The sequence below is a fragment of the Erigeron canadensis genome, chromosome 5 (assembly GCF_010389155.1).
Source record: "Erigeron canadensis isolate Cc75 chromosome 5, C_canadensis_v1, whole genome shotgun sequence".
Classification (NCBI taxonomy): domain Eukaryota; kingdom Viridiplantae; phylum Streptophyta; class Magnoliopsida; order Asterales; family Asteraceae; genus Erigeron; species Erigeron canadensis.
The window spans coordinates 9906505-9927965 of NC_057765.1; the positions used below are offsets into that span (position 1 = coordinate 9906505).

Genomic DNA, 21461 nt, shown 5'->3' on the forward strand with positions numbered 1-21461 from the left:
TAATGGTGGAGTACATAATCACACTTCTTTTAAATGATGTTTAAAAAATCACATGTTTAAAAATATATAGTAATAATGTTGATAAGCTACTATTTCTCATTATATTTCACAATTGTGTTCTAGTTATATAGACTGCAGTCAATTTACCAACCCATATATTAATTTGGTTTTTATTATGTTCAAATTAAATTAAAAATAAATAAAAACTATTATACTCCGTATTTTTTTAAAATAATTTGTTTGTATCTAGTATTAAACATCTTCTTTAAATTCCAAATATAATTACTAATTTATTTGTTTTATATTTAACTTTACTAATGAAAAGATTCTTGTTAAATAAATTTTAAATCATTTCTAAAAATAAACTCAACCAATCAAAACACAAAAAAATAAAACCATCAGCCAATTAGAAACTAGAGAATTCAATCTTTTTTTCTTTCAATTCTACCAGCAATATATATATATATAATTAAATAAAGGGCATTTACAACGTTTTTGCAAATTGATTACGAACTGTTTTTGTTGGAGTCCTCACTCTTAAGGTGTCATTGAATTACTTAATATTTGCTTTAAACTCTGTAAAACTTCTTCACTTGAAGGCCTATATTTAGGATAGCGTTCAAGACATCTCAATGCGAGTAAAGCACAATCAAAAGCACCTTCTAAAGGGTAATTCATTTCAAGGCGTGGATCCATTATTTTCTTTAGCTTTTCTCTTTTTCCAAGAATGGGACCTACCCAGTCAACTAAATTTTGCTGCTTGGTGGGACGCTTTCTATCAACTACTCGTAGCCCTGTTAGAGCTTCCAGCAACACCACCCCGAAACTGTAGATGTCACTCTTCGCACTCAAACGACCTGTAATATCGAACAGTGTTGGTTGTTGGACTTTTAAGATGCAAAAGTCAGAATGGTAATGTGTCAAGCTTAGTAGTCAATTAAATGTACTACGGGTCTATCTTCTGAATATGTGTTAGTGTACAGGTTGATTATTAGTTCAGTCATATATCTAACATTCTAACCCAAATGTGGTATCTGTTAATAAAATGTCAAAATTAGGGTCTTTTAGCAATAGTTATACCCGTTTATAAGCACTCGTAAATAACTATATGGTTTACTCTGTTTACATAGGTAACATTGCCTCACATAGTATGATTATTATAAAAGACCTCAAATTTACATTGCCTTTAGAGTAGAGATACCGACTTAAAATCCTTTTGACGATCATATGACAATCAGTTAACAATACGGTCATTTACCTGTCCACAGATATGCTGGGTCGATATAACCACATGTTCCAATACTCTGTGAAGTAACAAGACAACCCCCCAGTTTTGCATTGAAGACCTGAAACATGAAGACCAAAGTGATGGTTATATAAGGAACCAAAAGTATTACCACCAATAATGTTACATAGATTTAGAGTACTTCATCCAGAAATATATTAGCGCTCTTTATATCACGATGGATGATCTTTTCTTTTAACGAATGCAAATACACCAGCCCACGGGCAACTCCTATCATTATCATGAGTCGTGTTCCCCAGGAAAGTGGTTTGGCAATATGATTGGGTATATCTGCAAAAGCTATTTGGGTTAGTTTCTTGATTAAATCAAATCCAGATTCTAGAATGAAAATCAAACCAACATTAGTTTTGCAGATCCTAAGATAGTTTACCCGTGAAAATAAAGCGATCAAAACTTTTGTTGGGCATGTACTTAAAAACAAGACATTGTTGGGAGTCGTCGCTGCAATATCCCAAGAGAGTTACAATATTTGGATGAGCCAACTGTCCTAAGAAGCTTACCTCTTCCTGAACACACATATTCAGTTGTTAAATTAAGCAAAACATTATTCATAAAACAAAAAATCTAATGTATATACTATTTGATGCATACCTGCCACTCTGCATGTTCTTTAAGGCAATGGAGCCGTTTCACAGCAACAATAACTCCATCCCCATGTTTTGAAGGGGTGAATGAGTTCTCATTAACCCAACCTAAGTATGTTCTACCGTAACCTCCCTCACCAATGATCATATCTTGACTGAAATCATTAGTAGACTTTTGCAAAACATCAATCTCAAATTTCTGTAAACTTGGGATTTTGTAAGCAGCAGGATGTTCAATAGTGTCTAGTAATGTGTTGTTGTCTGCCCCTATAATATTGCTGGCCGTTCCACTGTTTCCCTTGTTTTCACTTAATATTTGTTCCAAAACCTGCAAAACCTCTTCACTTGAAGGCCTATCTTTAGGATAGCTTACAAGACATCTCAATGCGAGTGAAGTGCAATCAAAAGCACCTTCTACAGGGTAATTCTGTTCAAGGCGTGGATCCATTATTTTCTTTAGCTTTTCTCCTTTTTCAAGAATTGGCCAGTCAACTAAAATTTGCAGCTTAGTGGGACACTTTCTATCAATTACTCGAAGGCCTGTTAGAGCTTCAAGTAACACTGCCCCAAAACTGTAAATGTCATCCTTCACACTCACGATACCTGTAACATCATCGAATAATGCTGGTTACAATGATCACACCATAGCTGATGTCAGACAACCAACCATGTCTATAGACATTTAGTCATACTTTACAATAATCATGCTCTATTCCAAAGAAAACTAATGAAATACGTGAAATACAACGGATGCTCTGTGGCCTTCTTAAAATCACTTGACGTAATGGTATCTTACCTGTCCCCACATAAACTGGGATTCTCCGTAAGCTAATAACACGTCTTTTTACATGCCAAGGTATAAATTTAGGTAAGGAAAAACCCCCGAGTTTTGCATTGAAATCCTGAAATAAGAAGAGAAAATAGAAGGTTATACAAGGTGACAGTAAACAGGACCAATAGTTTTAAGTAGGTTTAGAATACTTCATCCAAAAGTATATTACTGCTCCTTAAATCACCATGGATGATTTTCTCATTTGACGAATGCAAATACACCAGTCCACGGGCAACTCCTATCATTATCATGATTCGTGTTCTCCAGGATAGTGGTTCGTTAATATGATTGGGTATATCTGCAAAATTATTCATCTTAGCTTCTTGATTAACATAAATCACTCCTTTGAAGAGAAAATAAAAACAACCATAGTTTTTGTAGATCCTAAGATAGTTTACCCGTGAAAATAAAGTGATCCAAACTTTTGTTAGGCATGTACTCAAAAACAAGACATTGTTGAGATTCATCGCTGCAGTATCCCAAGAGAGTAATAATATTTGGATGAGCTACCTGTCCTAAAAATCTTAACCCTTCCTGGAAAAATTTAATGATGTTCCATCGTTAAAAACTCCTACGTTCACTCTTAAATAAAAGTATTGATAGTGGTAATAAACAATTTTCACGAAGATTAATATAAACATTATTTAGTACAACCAAGTGACCAACCAGCTAAAGTTTACGTAGGTCATTTCACTACATTCATATACTTATTGATACTTACCATCCACTCCACATGTTCTTGAAAGTAATGGAGCTTTTTCACAGCAACAACAACTTCATCCCCATGCTTTGAATTGGTGAATGTGTCCCCATTAAACCAACCTATGTATGTTGTCTCAAAATCTCCCTCACCAATGATCATATTTAGACTAAAATCATTAGTAGACTTTCTCAAAACATCGAACTCAAATTTCTTTAAACTTGAGATTCTGTAATCTCTTGATAGCTTTGAACAACCTTGAGCTGAAGTAGATGAATACAAACAGATAATATAAAGAAAGTTCTAACCAACGGAGAATCCACGTAACTATAAAAGTAAATTGGCTTGGTTTTAAAGATGCATGGACCATTTTGTTGATTCTAAAACTAGTTGAAGGCTGAATACAGTAGAAATGTATATGCATGTAAAAAGATCTTATCTAGTTTTAACATAAGATTTGGAAACTGGAGGTAATAGGTAATCTTTTTTTCTTTTCTTTTCTTTTTTCCCCCTAGGAGGTAGCTAGATTGATTTTTTTTTTTTTTTATCAATGATGTTATGCTAGTAAACAAAAGTTTATGCGAGAATTCCTTTATTAGCGAGAACTTTAACATTACGTATTACATACTTGATATACTTTCATATATGAATGGTTTATGTGAACAAATCCGTTCACATTTGAAGAAATCAAGTTATACATAATTTTTTACATGGTTACATATTTTTTTTTAACTCAAATGAACTTTTGATATGAATTACATGTGAATGAAGTCACTCAAATGTGATCTAATATATTATATAAAGTTCTTGTGGTTCTTGCAAAATAAAAAGGTTCTCGCATGAAACTTCACCCTACTATATCGATATATGGATACACACAAAATCAAAGGAATATGATGGATACACACAAAATCAAAGGAATATGAGAATCACTGAATAGCTTGAAATACCTGAGTTCTTTGCATTAGAAATAACCGGAAGCATATTGATCATTCTAGCGAGTAGTGTTTTGCCTGCGGGTTGCAATGAATAATTGTATTTCTCTTGTAAGATTAGTAAATTCTCAAGACTGACCAAAACCTCAGCCATAGTCAAGCGTTTCTTAGTTTGGGTACACAAACATCTCTCTGCAATTCGAACAAACTCCTTTAAACCTTTTGGTGCTATTTCACCTTTTATACCAGAATCAACTATTTGTTTTAAATTTCTTTCTTTGATAGATTTTTGAACCCATCTTGCTAAATTCCATTGTTCCTCATGACGACTTTTGTCAAGTGCACGCTTCCGACACAACATTTCCAGCATCACCACACCAAAAGCGTACACGTCGGATTTCCTTGTTAGCTTCCCAGTTGTGAAGTAATCAGGATCTAGATACCCAAAAGTGCCTTTAACAAGTGTGTTGACATAAGTTGTTGGCTGATTCGTTGAGCCTATTTTGGACAACCCGAAGTCAGAAATTTTGGCTGCCCAGCCTTCATGTAACAAAATATTCGAGCTCTTGACATCTCGATGTATGACACCTGATTCAATCCCGGTACCAGTGTGGAGGTAGTGTAGCCCACGACCGGCACCTATGCAGATCTTGAGTCGTTGAAACCAAGAAAGAGGGGTACCGAGTTTATGGAGATGATCTTCAAGTGTTCCATTTGGTATATATTCATATACAAGTATCAATTCTTTTCCATGTTTACAATAACCAATCAAAGATACGAGATTACAATGACGCAACATTGAAAGTGTCTCAACTTCTGCCCAAAACTCGGCTGCTCCTTGACCGGACGTGGTATCTAATCGTTTGATGGCTGCAACAACAGAACTTGATGTATCCATAATAATTTTACCTTTGTAAACTTTGCCGAAACCTCCATGTCCGATTACTAGTGATTCATCAAAATTCTCTGTTGCTGAAAGAATGTCATTAAATTGGAAATGACGGCAAGAAGACATGGTTGTCATCGCCAGCAGCAAAGACTTTACGTATTGATATTGAGAAATTGATTGACTCTAGTTTGATAGAATGAAAGAATAAAATGAATAGTAGCAGCGGGTCTTGATCGCGTTTGTTTAACTTTTTTTTTTTATATATATACATACCAAAATCTGAGTACAATATTAATCTAATAAAGTTGATATTAATTAGTTAGAAAGTATAGATCATATGACTAAATCAAATGATTAACTCAAAGTCCACTCTTGATCCCCACTCCGATATAAAAATAAAAAGTATCATTGAAGGAAACAAATGAATTAGCTCCTAAGTATGATCAATCACTTTAGTTACATGTTTATGATAAACTACCTGGGAAGAAAGGAATAAAATGATGAGAAACAACTATCCGCCCAATGTGACGGTCCGAATATGTTATGTAAAACACGTATTAATTTGGTGGCGGTGCAGATGGGAGATGGTGGTGGTGATGACGCTAAGGGATGGACTACACCGTAAAAAAAATACACTTTTCTAAATAATTAATTATAAAACAACATCGAAAAGATATATGTATCAATTAGGTAAAACAATAACATAGATGACTACTTTCTCTCGTTACCAGGAGTAGAGGGTGTCCATTTATGGTTGAGAAGGATACTAGGTCGAATTCTTTGTGTAGGTCCGGTTGTTTAATGGACGTAGAGGTTATTACGAGATGTATAGGAGGTGTTTCTTTTGGAATTGAGGTGTGTCAGTGGCAACACTCAATAAAAAAGAAAACACATGAACTGTTTGTGTTGACGCATCAGCTCTAACAACTGATCATCAACGTTTTTCTTTAAGATCTGTTTGACATTTGCCATTAGAATATCTGGTTAGAACTCTATACAAAATAGAAAGACCCCCCATTTCTCCCATACGAAAATAATAATATATGTGCTAATTGGAAGCCCAGTTTCTGATATGTGATGCCCAGGTTTGTAATCAAACTCAAAGAACACGATTCATATAAAGAATCACACTTTGTTGATATGTATACAATCACTGATGTTTTGTTACAAAGTTGGATATGAAACTAAAACGAAATGACTTCTATTTATACTAGTATCTTTGGCGGTTATTGCTGTAACGTTGTGTTGCTTTACAAGCGTTGTGTCTTCTTAATTGAACCGCCGTGTCCTTTGCTGTGTGAGGCCCAAAAACTGCCAGCCCCTTTTCTTGAACAGACGTGTTGTTTCATTCTTTCCTAATAACACTTTACACCCTCAAGTCTTTCGTAGACGAGCCATAAGGACAGCATACTGGATATGTCTTTCGTGTTCTATAAGCATTTCATCAAGAGTCCTTGTATTTCCACCAGGCGGCGAAAGAAATGGTGTATCAAATGGTTTTGCAGTCATGATCCTCGTTTTCTTTGGCGCATACCCCTGTAATCACAACACATGTGCATATATCATTAACATGAAAACTTGTTGATAAATGATAATCATGTTTTGAAACTCATTTTGTGATTATCAGAATCAAATTTGGAATTGTGAAAACATACTGCACCGGATTTTAATAATCATAAAATCAACTATTCATATTAGAACATATCATTATCTAAAATCAGTTATCCAATATCCATTCAGTGACAGCAATTATTAGTTGATCTACTTGAAAATGCAAGATAGTTTTACATACCTTTGCAGGTGCATGCTCATGGTTCTGTAAAAAATATCGGGCCTGTCAAACATATGATAAGATGATTCCGCATCATTTAGTTGGTGGTACTTTCCATTTGAATGATCTTCAGGCCAATGTGCACTAGTGCCTTCACTATTGTCCCACCATGAACTACCATGCCAAGGTAACGAATTAGACAACTTGGTTAATTGAGCTAATTGATGTTTATGATGTTGGGATGAATCTTGCCCCCCTTGAGCTTCATCTGCTTCTTCTTGAACCCCAGATTGTTTTGACCGTAAATTGTAGCTATTAAATTGTAATGATCCTCTTGAAGGTTCTATAGGGAACCCAGAACCTCTATCTTCTAGTTGATTAAATTTCTCACTGCTACTTTTAGGATTTTGTTTCTCTAACAGTTTCTGAAAAGCATCAAGCATATTCATCAGTAACTCTGCTTTGATTTCAGTTTCAAATTTCCGATTTGTTTTTAGCACAGTTATAGCTATTCAATTCTTTATGCAAAGAACATATATGAAAAACAAATAGAGGCTGGCTCTATAATTCATTCAACTCATTTTAGAAAATGAAACCACGGAAGTGGAGGCCAACACCTGAATAGATATATTGACGATAGCAATTACAATCATACCCGAAGCCTTATTACCAGGTCTTTTCCCCTTACTCTAGTTCTTTCCGCCTTCTTTCTTTGATTCTTTGATCGGAATAAGAACAAACATTAATAATTTAATATCAGATGGGAAGACAGTTAAAAAAAGAAGACAAAAAAGGGTAAATGGCCGGGAACCCTTTAGGGCTATCCTTTCATTATAGGAACCCTCCAATCTGGTGACTACCCAGAGGGACTGGTAAGAACGTATCTGCATTTTGCATGGATTCAAACCCACACCTTTTAGCTAACAAGGGCTCATTTTTAAGAGTCTTGTTTTTGAAACATGTGAAACTATACGTGGAAATCCAAAAGTACAGAACCATTTACTTGTGAATGTGTGAACTTGTGTGTGGTTTATCCCTTGGAGGTGCAATGGGTTGGACATGTCAGAGGTGTTAAAATTGAAAGTCACGTAGACTCTATTTTCAAGGAGCAATGTTATATATATATATCCTCCTCTACACAAAACAAGTCACTAACCAATTCTTTTAGAGTAGTAACGTGTGTAGGAGGATGTGTAAGCATAGATGGTATAGTATTCTCCTTCAAGATCTGACCCATTCTGACATAAATTGGGCAATTACCTGTATAGAGGTCAGGAATTTTGCATTAGCATCAACTTCTGGCCGAGTTCTGGATTTTCTTGTAGCCCTTTCCAATGGCTTCGGTGCATGTTCTATCCCGCTACCTACTTTATTCCTGCCGGTGCCACCAAAAACAAAAGATCAATATGACAAGCAGCAGCAGCAAAAGGAGATAAATGATGATTATAACAGCAACAAACAAACTTACCCATATCTAGTCAAATTACTTGTATACGTAACTAATGTTAGAAATTATGACACTCAATATGAATGTGAAACCCTTATGTCAATGTATAACCTATGTATTTACTAAACTATTTTTATTGGGATTTTGGGATTTGCTTTTCAGGACTGATTATCTGATTTATTGCAATTAGCTGTCTATTTTGCCTGATGAAATATAATATGCATATGAGTCAAGTAATAGCTTTTGAATAACAAATTCCACTCTTATTTCACAAAATTCCAACTCTATATTAATTTTTGGTCTTTCTTAAATTTGATAGATGATAGAGCTAGTGCATATTTACATATTTGGTCATCTGATTATCAGAACCTCAAGCAGAGAACCACATCGAAACACTATCTCCAACAATCCATATTACTACAGCTAATTATTTTATTTTGATTTACACCACATAATCACTTTTGAAATGCATATCAAAATACTCATGTGGAATAATTCATCACAAAAGCAAGAAATATTACCTGCCTAGTTCATCATCTCGCATTTTGGCATCATACTCCTTCCTTGGTGGGTATTTGGGTAAACTTGAAGGATGGCAAGGAAGAGGCTTTAATGTGAAGAACTGTATTAAAAAAATTGATAGTAAATAGATGGCTCATAAGTAAAAGCGGCAATGTTGACACGTTCACCATCAAACGGGTCAATTCTGGTTACACTAAAATTGGTCTAATTTAAATAGATAAGAAAGAAAAAAACATGATTCGTATGGAAAGGGTAGAAAGTTTCCTAAGTTGTATTTTTAATGATTAGAGGATACTAACTACACCTAGACATTTGTTTTCTAAAATTCGGTAAGAAGTGTTTCAGATCACTCGACTCACCCTGGTTTGTTTCAACCTGCGCAATAGCATGTCTTCATCCATTACCCAAATCACTCTTTTTGATATCTCTACTCTTAAACACGAAATTTTAAGTCTCAAGTCAAGGGTTATTGCCTACCTCACTCTGAAGTGCAGAAGCAGAAGATCCCCGTTTATCAGGTTCAACTGCAAGGAGAGAATCCAAAAGTGCTAAAGCCGGTGGTGGAAAATCCCTATAAGTCTCAGCCACACAACGTTTGTAAGGATGCGGTGGTATAAGTAATGAACCATGAGGCAACCGTTTTCTCCAGTACTCTTCAGATGGTGAACCACAAAGTTTAAATATTTTATAAAGTTGCTCCACCTGTATATATGATTGAATGAATTTATGTGAATCACCATTATGAATGGGAAATCCTAAAAGTGAAAAGGAATCAGAAAAAAAAGAAAACTTAGTTTCCCATTAACATATCATAAGATAACAGATGATCGATCTTCATAAGTGAAAGGTCATAAATTATGATCTAAGGTGGCATTTGGAAGTGCATTAGGAATACTACCATCAGCTGCAATGCATGAGCTGTAAGAATACTGCTTGGCTGTTTTATGATGAAATGATGAAAAACGAAACTTGTAGAATATGTAAGTACCCCTTGTTTAACTAGTGTAAAAGTCTAAAATACGATTAGAAGACATGGTAAATACGCTGCTTTAGTTTTCCCACACATAGCCAACTTTTGTTGCAGCTAGTACCAAACTACTTATGTAATCCCTAAATAATCAGATAATTGGAAGTGACAATAAGCAAACAATCAGATTAAAAACGGAAGTACAGATACTTCCTAAATCTATCTAGCATCATAAGTACCTCTGTTCTTCCAGGCATTATAGACTTGCCAGCAAAAAGTTCTGCAAGGATACATCCAGCACTCCACAAGTCAACAGCTACGCCATAATCAGTAGCACCTAATAAAAGCTCAGGAGGTCGATACCATAAAGTAACAACTCGGTTTGTCAGAGGTTGCCTCTGGTCACTGCTAAAAAATGTGGCTGACCCAAAATCACCAATTTTTAAATTCCCATTGCTGTCAATCAAGATATTTGAGCTCTTGATATCACGATGCAAAACTCCACGTTTGTGGCAATGTTCTAACCCACAAAGTAATTGCTGCATATAACATTTGATCTGCGGGTCGTATGCATAAAATATATATTAGAGGATAAAACTATTTTACGGGCATAACAACAATTCTAATCTAGTTGATAAAGATGATTGCCAAAAAGAAAAATTATACCTGTGGTTCAGTAAACTTAATCATAGGGGATGCTACAAGGCCAGCAAGATCATGCTCCATGTACTCAAATACAAGATAAAAGCTGCCTGAAACCCTGGATGTAATCAGACCTTGAAGTTTCATCACATTCGGATGGTCTAACCTACGTTGAACAATGATTTCTCTTGCCACGAAACGAATACTGTCGGGATCCATTAAATCTGACCTTACTTTCTTTAAGGCGACAATATTTCCGGTTTCAAGGTCACGAGCTCTATACACCATGCTGCAAGTCCCCTGTCCGATCTGTATGAAACAATCAAAGAAATGGGTGCGTTTCATACAGCTTAAAAAAATCTAATATAAGTTAACAGCAGTACATACAACTGCATATATCTAATATAAGGGTGCAAAAGGTCTTGATTATCAAGCTGCACAAAAATTAAGCATCCAAGAGCATAATAATTCCACTCACTCTCTTGTTTTCACATGACTGTAACTTTTGACATTTCATTAGTTGAACCTTTGAGCAATTATTAGTCACCTATATGAATACATCATACATAAAAATCATGAAGTTGACAGACCTTGTCCAATTTCTCGAAGGAATCAACTCTTCGGGGCAACCAGCCTTTAATAGCTTCGCCTGCCACTACAGTCAACCAAGATGGCCAACCTGCCACCTCTTGTGCACCATCAACTCCATGTACAGTAGTAAACACTCGACAAATTTCATTCTGGTGGACCCCACCATTTCCCTCAGTCTTGATCTTCAATGGTTTTTGAACTACTTGCACATGAAAAGGGAGGCAAAGATATAAGAATGTGGCGAACTCAATCTCTCTAATTAACACCATGTTATAGATCTAATAAGCTCTGTTGTCACATTTAACAAAAGATTTGCAATTCATCGGTAATCTTTCTAGTTTTGGGAGATGGTAGCTACTTTCTATTTATCAATGATGTTATGTTAGTATATCTATATACGGATACACACAATTTCACAGGATTATGTGAATTCATGAGGAGCTTGAAATACCTGAGTTCAGTCCTTTAGATGAAAACGGAAGCATATTGACCATTCTACCAAGTAGTGTTCTGCATGCAGGTTGCAATGAATTATTGTATTTTTCTTGTAAGATTAGTACATTCTCAAGACTGACCAAAACCTGAGCCATCGTTAGGCGCTGCTTAGCATTGATATTCAAACATCTCTCTGCAATTCGAACAAATTCCTTTAAACATTTTTGTGCTATTTCACCCCTTATATCAGAATCAACTATATGCTTTAAATTTCCTTCTTTGATAGATTCTTGTACCCATCTTGCTAAATTCATTTTCTCTTCATCGAGACTTCTGTCAAGTGCACGCCTCCGACAAAGTAATTCCAACATCACCACACCAAAAGCATACACGTCAGACTTCCTTGTGAGCTTTCCTGTTGCGTAGTAATCAGGATCCAGATAACCAAAAGTGCCTTTAATAAGTGTGTTGACATAAGTTGTTGGTTGATTGATCGGACCTATTTTGGACAACCCAAAATCAGAAATTTTGGCTGCCCAACTTTCGTGTAACAAAATATTCGAGCTCTTGACATCTCGATGTATGACACCTGATTCAATCCCAGTACCAGTGTGGAGGTAGTGTAGCCCACGACCGGCACCTATGCAGATTTTGAGTCTTTGAAGCCAAGAAAGAGGGGTGCCGAGTTTGTGGAGATGATCTTCGAGTGTTCCATTTGACATATACTCATAGACAAGGATCATTTCTTGTCCATGATTACAATAACCAATCAAAGAGACAAGATTACAATGCCGCAACTTTGAAAGTGTCTCAACTTCTGCCCAAAATTCGGCTTCTCCTTGATTGGAGATGGTATCTAGTCGTTTGATAGCTGCAACAACATAACTTGATCCAACCATGACATTACCTTTGTAAACTTTACCAAAACCTCCATTACCAATCACTAATGATTCATCAAAGTTATCTGTTGCTGAAAGAATATCATGAAATTGAAAATGACGGCAGGAGGACGTGGCCGGTTGAGACTCCTTGTCATCGCCGGTAGGAAAGAACATAATTATTGATGAAGTAGAAGTGTTAGATTGAAATGGTTGACCTTTACATGTATCATGTATGTATAGATAATATGATCCATGAAGTTTGTTAATTAATGACATTGTCGTCTTCTTCCTGGATGCACAACATATATGGATCCCACTCTATTAAAAAAGTGTAGTATATAATAATAACAATAATAATGTTAAACAACATATATATATGGATACTAGGTAATATTTTGGTTGAGTATGGATAGACATGATTCAGATACCCACAAGAGTCAACCAATAGTCCACAAGTGTCAATCATCATCTATGGATCAAATTTCCCGAAACATTATGTTTTCTGACAGAGATGGTGAAGGATTATTGTGTCGAAAGCGTGCAGTTGACAGAAGTCTTGATGAGGACCAACGGGGTAAGCACCTTGGGCCCAATAAGACTCTATCAAAGAAGGAAAGTCTAAGCACATCATTGATTCTGAAAGATTTTGTTGGTACTGCTGATGGATGTTTGCATATCCATCCAAAGCAACGTCCCAAGGTTGTGATCAGTATTTAGTCTGCAGTCACCGTACAAAAGAAAAGCAACAAATCATTGCAATGTGCCGACAGAAAATATTTGGTAGATTGCTTTATATATCTGCGTTCTCAACGAATGGAGATCCCTCTGGTAATTTGAACTTTGTATAAATTTTATTAATAGATTCATATTCTTTGCAAAGATAGACAAGTTATATCATCTAATCAACAGAAAGTTAGTAGTATTCCTCAACACAGTAGATTATGGATCTGTTAAAGGACTTGAAATTTGTAGTTTAGGATGACTTGAATGAATCAAAATTTATGATTTTCTTATATGGCCCCAGATTCAAAGTACATAACTTTTTACAGTCATAAGTGACAACACTATAATTACCAATTGATCATTGTGATGAACACAGTAACAACAGAGGAGTTGCATCTAAGTTTTCAAGTTAGTTCACTACTAGACTTACACATAAGCTAGGTACCACGGCACCACTCATGTTTCATCAATGGAATATCCGAATGGTGTCGAATACAAGGTGAAGAAAGACATGAAATTCTTAAATTTTGGTAATTGATACATCGTAATATGTTATAATATGGGGTAGTAATCCAAATTAAGGCTAATGGCCCGATGGCTATTAAACTTTAACAAGATAGCCTAAACTTTATTTTTAGTAGATAAAAAACCCACTAGATTGTGTATTTTCTTGTAATCATACTTGAGACCCTATTTATATCTTAAATTTGCAGGATATATAGATTGATTTAAGTTCTTTGGTTCAACCATTCCAAAACCCATTTCAACTAATACAAAAATGGACTCACTTGGCCGATGGCCCAGTCAACCTGACCCGCTCATTTTCCACATCAACCCATCTGTATTCTTACAGTTTCTATTGATTACGGACTGATTATAGGATAGTCCTCGCTCGCTGTCATCGAATTACTTAATATTTGTTCCAAACTCTTTAAAACTTCTTCACTCGAAGGCCTATCTTTAGGATAGCTTGCAGCACATCTCAATGCGAGTGAAGCCCAATCAAAAGCACCTTCTATAGGGTAATTCTGTTCAAGGCGTGGATCCATTATTTTCTTTAGCTCTTCTCTTTTCCCAAGAATTGGGCGTGCCCAGTCAACTAAATTTTGCTCCCCAATGGGACGCTTTCTATCAGTTACTCGTAGGCCTGTTAGAGTTTCCAGCAACACCACCCCGAAATTGTAGATATCACTCTTCTCACTCAAGTAACCTGTAATATTGAACAGTGTTGGTTACAATTACACAATAGTATGATCCTTTTGGAAGTCATCAAATATAAATTTTCTTGAGAGTGGAGGTATTGACTTTGCACTAGAGCACTTTGTTTTTGTTGAAAACCGAAAACCAACCATTTTTAAAGACAAACTCTTTATTTATCTTTATACATTACGAAAATGATGCTCTATCCCTAAGAAAACTGGTGAAATAAAATACAACAGATGTATAGATTCTCAAGGACCTTCTTACAATCACTTAACAATGTGGTAACTTACCAGTCCTCAAATATGTTGGGTCGATATAACTGTATGTGCCGTAATCAATTTTTCTGATACTCTGTAAACTAATATTACGTGTTTTTCCATCCCTGTCTAATAAAGCTAAATATTTAGTTACGGAAAAGCTGCAGTCCCCCAGTTTTGCATTGAAGTTCTGAAATAAGAGAAGCAAAAATTGATGGTTATATAAGGTTACAGTACACCGAAAATATCACAACCAATAGTGTTAAATAGCTTTAGAGTACTTCATCCAGGAGAATATTAGCACTTGTTAAATAAGGTAGGACAAATTTTTTGTTTATCGAACGCAAATACACCAGTCCACTGGCAACTCCTATCATTATCATGAGTCGTGTTCTCCAGGAAAGTGGTTCGGCGATATGATTGGGTATGTCTGCAAAATTATTCATCTCAACTTCTTGATTAAAATAAATCCAGCATAGTTTTTGCAGATCCTAAGGTAGTTTACCCGTAAAAATAAAGCGATCAAAACTTTCGTTGTGCATGTACTCAAAGACAAGACATTGTTGGAATTCATCGCTGCAGTATCCCAAGAGAGTTACAATATTTGGATGAGCCAGCTGTCCTAAGAAGTTTACCATTTCCTGAACACAAAAATTTAAAAGTTAAAATAAACATAGCTCACTCATCTAATAGACAAAGTTTATATAGGTCACTTATTGGAGAAATTTCAGAACTTCGAACAAACAACTTGCATACTCTGAAAGGCGTGATAACACTTTCAGATCAAATTTATTTGGTGGTTCACCTAAATGACTTGATCGGATACAATTCAGAGAATTATAAGAAATAAAATATGTCAAATTTTGAGAGAAAGATGAACCAGAAATTATGACCAAATGCCAGGGATATTACAGAAGTTTTTTTTGGGCCACAAACTGAGCTCGACCCAGGGGCTCTGCCCATCAAATAAGCGTGCATTCCATACTCCAAACTTATGTGATGTTCTATGACAATATTGGTAAGAAAGTTACTCCAATTACACTAAAATATCCAACCTCACTTCACTTGACTCAAATACTATATAGATGTTGATACTTGCCTGCCAATCTGCATGTTCTTGAAAGAAATGGAGCATTTTCACAGCAACAATAACTCCATCCTCATGTTCTGAAGGGGTGAATGTGTTCTCAGTAACCCAACCTAAGTATGATGTCCCAAAATCTCCTTCGCCAATGATTCTATATTGACTAAAATCATTAGTAGATTTTCTCAAGACATCAATATCAAATTTCTGTATAATATTGCTGGCCCTTTCACTGTTTCCTTTGTTATCACTTGATATCTTTGAACGACCCTGAGCTGAAGTAGATCAACACAAACAGATTATAAAATTGAAGTTATAACTAGCCAACAGATAATCCACAAAAAACCTACTTAAGAATATGCTTCCAAGCTACGAAAATAATGAAACAGGCTTAGTTTTAGAGAAGCAACACCATTGTGTTGATACAAAAGACTATATGAAGAGATTTTTTCGTTTTAAAAAATTATAAGAACTATATTAAGGGCTGAAATTAGTTGATATATATATATATAAGGTTGGGCATTGTAAAACAAGTATTAAAGTAAAATAAATAAGACAAAATCTTGACCCTTAGATCATGGTTAGATTGATGCACGAAGATTCACGAAAAAATTGATACAAAAAGATTTTAATGATGCATGGTGATTTTCAGTGAATAGAAACCTATTATTTTATTTGTGTTACCTTAATACTTGTTTTATTTTACCTAAAACCTATATATATGTATATATATATATGCATGTAAAAGGATCTTAATTAGTATATAATATTCGTTTGATGGAATATGATAGGGATTTGCTTCTCTTTCACTTGAAATAAGGAAAAGACGTAATCTCAGTTCTCATATTTGACATAGGATTTTGAAATACCTGAGTTCTCTCCATCAGAAAAAAAGGGAAGCATATGGACCATTCTACCAAGTAGTGTGCTGTCTGCGGGTCGCAGTGAATTATCGTATTTCTCTTGTAAGATTAGTACATTCTCAAGCCTAGCTAAAACCTGAGCCATAGTCAAGCGCTGCTTAGGATTGCTATGCAAACATCTCAACACAATTCGAACAAACTTCTTCAAACATTTTGGTGATATTTCAGCCCTTATATCATAATCTACTATATGCTTTAAATTTCCTTCTTTGATGGATTCTTGTCCCCATTTTGCTAAATTCCATTGCTCCTCATCGAGACTCTTGTCAACTGCACGCTTCCGACACAGTAATTCTAACATTACCACACCAAAAGCATATACGTCGGATTTTCTTGTTAGCTTTCCAGTTGCATAATAATCAGGATCCAGATACCCAAAAGTTCCTTTAACAAGTGTATTGACATAAGTTATTGGCTGATTAGTTGGACCTGTCTTGGACAACCCGAAGTCGGAAATTTTGGCTGTCCAACTTTCAAGCAACAAAATATTCGAGCTCTTGACATCTCGATGTATGACACCCGATTCAATCCCCGTACCAGTGTGAAGGTAGTGTAGCCCACAACTGGCTCCTATGCAAATTCTGAGTCGTTGAGTCCAAGAAAGAGGGGTGCAAATTTTATGGAGATGATCTTCGAGTGTTCCATTGGGCATATATTCATATACTAGGATTAATTCTTGTCCATGATTACAATAACCAATCAAAGACACAAGATTACAATGACGCAACTTTGAAAGTATCTCAACTTCTGCCCAAAATTCGGCTGCTCCTTGACGGGACATGGTATCTAATCGTTTGATGGCTGCAACAACAGATCTTGGTCCATCCATAAGGTTACCTATGTAAACTTTTCCAAAACCTCCCTGGCCAATTACTAATGATTCGTCAAAGTTCTCCGTAGCTGAAAGAATATCGTGTAATTCGAAATGACGGCAAGAAGACATGGTTGTCATTGTAAGTAGGAAATAACTTAAAAATATTAATGTAGTAGAAGTATAGAGGAAAGAAGATATAATTATCATCGCCAGTAGCTAAAAACATAGTTATTGATGAAAAAGAAGTATAGGTTGAAACGTTTGGACGTATATATGGTTATAATACATATGATGGTAGTCACATTAAAAAAGGACTAATTAAGTGAACTTCACCTGTTTTTTTTTTTAATTAAATTCATATAAAATTTTTTTTTACTTCAAACAGTGAATTATTAGTTAGTCGTTAATATTCGAGACACTATCTAACTGGGCAGTATGCGTAGCTCGAACCACGCATAACTGTTCAGAATTTGTATTCCCCGCAATCAAAGTAGTTACACTTGTCTGGGTGAATGTTATGTTTGTCTTACCAATTGATAAAACATGTGGCTAACTTGATAATTGAAGGCTGACGTGCATGATATTTGCAAAATTCTTAAAATATCGTTAATCTTGGGTGAAATAATGCCGGTGATCATGGATAAATGATTAAATCGCCCAAATTGCCAAATTTGCAGGTTCGCAAGACAGCCACGATTAACTTACCTATGGTTAAGTGTATTCCCATCAAAACTTCGTCAACCAAATTCGTTGGACCTATTGATGGAACCGGGGCTATAATTTCCGAACATGAATGGTGAACCTACAAATAGATAAAATCAACTTTTGGGTCACCCTACACATAAAACACTAAAATGTCCAATCCATATTCATGTTATGATCATATAGGTATTAGCCTATTAGGTACAAGTAGTGATTATAACATTGAAACTTAGAAGTTAGAACTATGACAGCTAAACAAATGCCTGCAAGAATAATGTACAACAAAAAGATTTATACTAAAATAGAAAACAAATTCCCACAATGAAGACAAACAAATTCCCACAATGAAGACAATGTCTATTATTTACATTACAATTGAACGAATTCTTAACTCCAAAACTCTCATCCATTTTGCCAAAACAAATATTACACTCTTGAAAATACCCACAAATTCAATAATGATATTCATGTAATAACTCCCCAGGGTGTGATAGCACCAACCACACTAACAGGCTGCAATTTAGAGGGATCATGAGGCATAAAACTAGAAAACCTGTTTTTTTTTTCCTTCCGTTTTTTAACTCTAACGATTAGCTTTAAGAAGTAACCTGTTTCAGGACAAATGAACAGCGATATATCTCCATAAGCATGTTTAGCCTCCTCTGCAAACAAGTCGACCGTACCGGATATAAGCATGTTTAAACTCTAATTGATGTTTAGCAAAAACTCTGTAACGGGACCATTTTCCCCATCCATGTGAGGGGAAAGTTGATTTGGATTACCCACAATCGGTTATAGCGTTCCATAGTTCCATCATAATCGAGAAACAATGCAGTTCTTTTGCCGGGTTATTTCACTTATTTGCAATCTGTTCAAAGGATGCAAGTGCATACAGATATTCAGTCTCGATATTTAAGCTTCAGAAAAATGCAATTACAAAGCTAATGATATCTAAATTGGGTCCTACCCGGTAACCTTTAACATACAATTTAAATTATAACTTAAATGAGCGGAATTCAACATTGTTGTGTTTGCACTCGGCAAGAGCAATATTACATATCCGCACAATATTACAAAATCATAATAAATATTTTAATAAAAATATGTAAATTATGATTACAAAATCATAATAAATAAGGGGAAATTTCATATATGTTCCATTTTAAAGATATACCGGTTCAACCCATTTGTCATGTTCACTTATATCTACACAATAACTCTCTTATTTGATTGATTCAAGATATAACAGACCAATATACCCAATGAAACTCCATTTCTGGTCATGTTTCGCAATTCATTTGTAAAATAATAATACTAATAATATTATATATAAAAAAAAAATTATAACGAGACACAAACAATGAACTCTAAATTATAAATAATTAAATAACTAATATTAAAAGTAAAAGAAAAAAAAATTACCAGAAGAGAAATCGGAGGTGGATGCACCGGAATCTTTAGAACCCAAATCACACAACATCTATGGACAACGTCGGCGATGGCTTTCCAACGATGGTGATGGTGGCGGCGGCTTTTCTCATTTTTCCGATCGAGGAGGTGGTGGTGGTGGTGATTTGTGGTGGGACGCAACTGTGGAAGTTGCAGTGGCGGCACATCTGTGTCTGTTTTGTGTACAGGGTTATGTGTTTGAGGATTTGTTAATCACGGTGTGAGTTTGGGGTATGTTTTTAGCTCTTTGGCTTTGTTTGGACTTTTTTTTGACCAATCAAAAATTGCCACGTATTTTTATCAAAAAATGTTCAAAACTTGTTAAAACCGTGCCAAAAGTGATGGTGTAATGGAAAAAATATTAGCCAAAACTTGCCAAAATGTGAATGCCGAAAAAATTAAAGGTTGCGAAAATATATATAAAAGTCACCAATTTTTTTTTTATAAAATACTATATACTTGGGCTCAGAACTTGGGGGTTGGGAATTCGAAAGTCGAAGACGCCATGGCTGTCAACCCGAAGGTTTATCCCGCCAAGATTCACCTCGGATCATCCGAGTCCTAGTTTTACAAACATTTTGTATCATCATCGTCCATATAAACGTAACACTGGCAACCTAAAGGTTGAATGATATCATCACCGGCATAATACTAATTTGCTGGCTACCTATTGCTTTAATGGAACAAAAGACAGCAACAATACAAAGGAAAAAATCTGGCAACGCAACCACTAAGTTAATACTACCAAATTAATCACAAACATGAATTTAACGGTAATGTAAGTAAGATAAATATACATATAATCAAGCATAAGCATCAGCAGTTAACCGAAAAATCCAAAAAGGGCTCGCCGGAAAACCAATGAAACCAGATACCCCAAAAAGGAGTTACTTGAAAACCGAAGCAACACCTAAAAAACCCCAAAAAGAAGTCATTGGAACACATGCAGAACTCGATTAAACCAAAAACCCCAAAAAGGACTCACTGGAAAAGTGTGTACCAACCAGAAACCTCAAAAAAGGGTCACCGGAAAAGTAGCCAAATAGACAATGAAGAGTCAATGAAATGTGCCAACTGCACCCTTGCCAAACAACTATTTAGCTGTAAAAAGTGAACGTCTCTGGCCACGACCACCGGAAACCCCTAGTTTCAGATCTCACCAAAAAAGAGTATTGTACATTAGGAGCATTGGCAAGTCATTTTCGACATGGTTTCCAGCAATAGAAGCCAAGAAAACCATTGTATTTCCCACAAAATCGAAAACCCCCAAATAAAAAAATGAGGTTTCCGGTGGGATTGGTTTTGGCACAAGAACAAAAAAAAAATGGTCAAACAGCACGCTCCCAACATTCACAAAGATCGGCCAAATGTGGCCGATTTATATAGCCGATGGAACTTGTCGATGTTTGCCGATACACATGCTACAAGGAAGCCAAAAAGCCGATGGAAGCCAAAGAAAAGAGTCGATACTTTTTGTCGACTACACTCTTACCCCTTTACAGCCTTACTAGGTTATGTGTTCGGGTTGAAATTTATTTCGGGTATTAATCACTGTGTGAGTTTTTTGATATGTAGTTTAGAATTTAGATATGGTATTTTAATATACCTTAAAAACATGATACATGCGCAATTCGGCGGTTGTTTGTGACGGTGATGGTGTCGTGGTGCTTGTTGGTTGTTGACGTGGTGTCAAGTGGTGTTTATAATTAGATGTAAAAATTAATTGATTTAAATAGTTAACGAAAATATTGTAAAAAATAAATGATTGATAATGTAATTTAAATAAGAGAGTTTGTACTTTAAA

General features: G+C 35.4%; 3 protein-coding genes, 1 long non-coding RNA gene and 1 pseudogene across 4 annotated transcripts; all 5 read right to left on the bottom strand.

Moving 5' to 3' along the window:
- Positions 1-1418: 1418 nt before the first annotated feature.
- LOC122601165 lies at positions 1419-6264 on the bottom strand. The gene is made up of 10 exons (XM_043773932.1): positions 6186-6264; positions 6033-6087; positions 4373-5364; positions 3444-3685; positions 3121-3256; positions 2872-3020; positions 2687-2792; positions 1898-2493; positions 1677-1812; positions 1419-1624 (listed from the first exon to the last, which is right to left on the bottom strand). The coding sequence occupies exons 1-10, from the start codon at positions 6262-6264 to the stop codon at positions 1419-1421; spliced, it is 2697 nt and encodes an 898-aa protein (XP_043629867.1).
- A 356-nt stretch (positions 6265-6620) lies between these two features.
- LOC122601166 lies at positions 6621-11455 on the bottom strand (annotated as a pseudogene).
- A 162-nt stretch (positions 11456-11617) lies between these two features.
- LOC122601167 (receptor-like protein kinase FERONIA) lies at positions 11618-12676 on the bottom strand. The gene has a single exon (XM_043773933.1). The coding sequence runs from the start codon at positions 12674-12676 to the stop codon at positions 11618-11620; it is 1059 nt and encodes a 352-aa protein (XP_043629868.1).
- A 1240-nt stretch (positions 12677-13916) lies between these two features.
- On the bottom strand, positions 13917-18291 carry LOC122600402 (serine/threonine-protein kinase PBL35-like). Its single transcript, XM_043773112.1, has 7 exons — positions 18212-18291; positions 16639-17592; positions 15785-16044; positions 15191-15326; positions 14967-15115; positions 14719-14875; positions 13917-14435 (listed from the first exon to the last, which is right to left on the bottom strand). Exons 1-7 carry the CDS (start codon positions 18231-18233, stop codon positions 14089-14091), a joined length of 2025 nt encoding a protein of 674 aa, XP_043629047.1. The 5' UTR covers positions 18234-18291; the 3' UTR covers positions 13917-14088.
- Positions 18292-18532: 241 nt separating this feature from the next.
- Positions 18533-19959, bottom strand: LOC122602037. The gene is made up of 2 exons (XR_006324146.1): positions 19631-19959; positions 18533-19076 (listed from the first exon to the last, which is right to left on the bottom strand). It is a non-coding gene; the product is annotated as an uncharacterized LOC122602037 (long non-coding RNA).
- Between the last annotated feature and the right edge of the window lie 1502 nt (positions 19960-21461).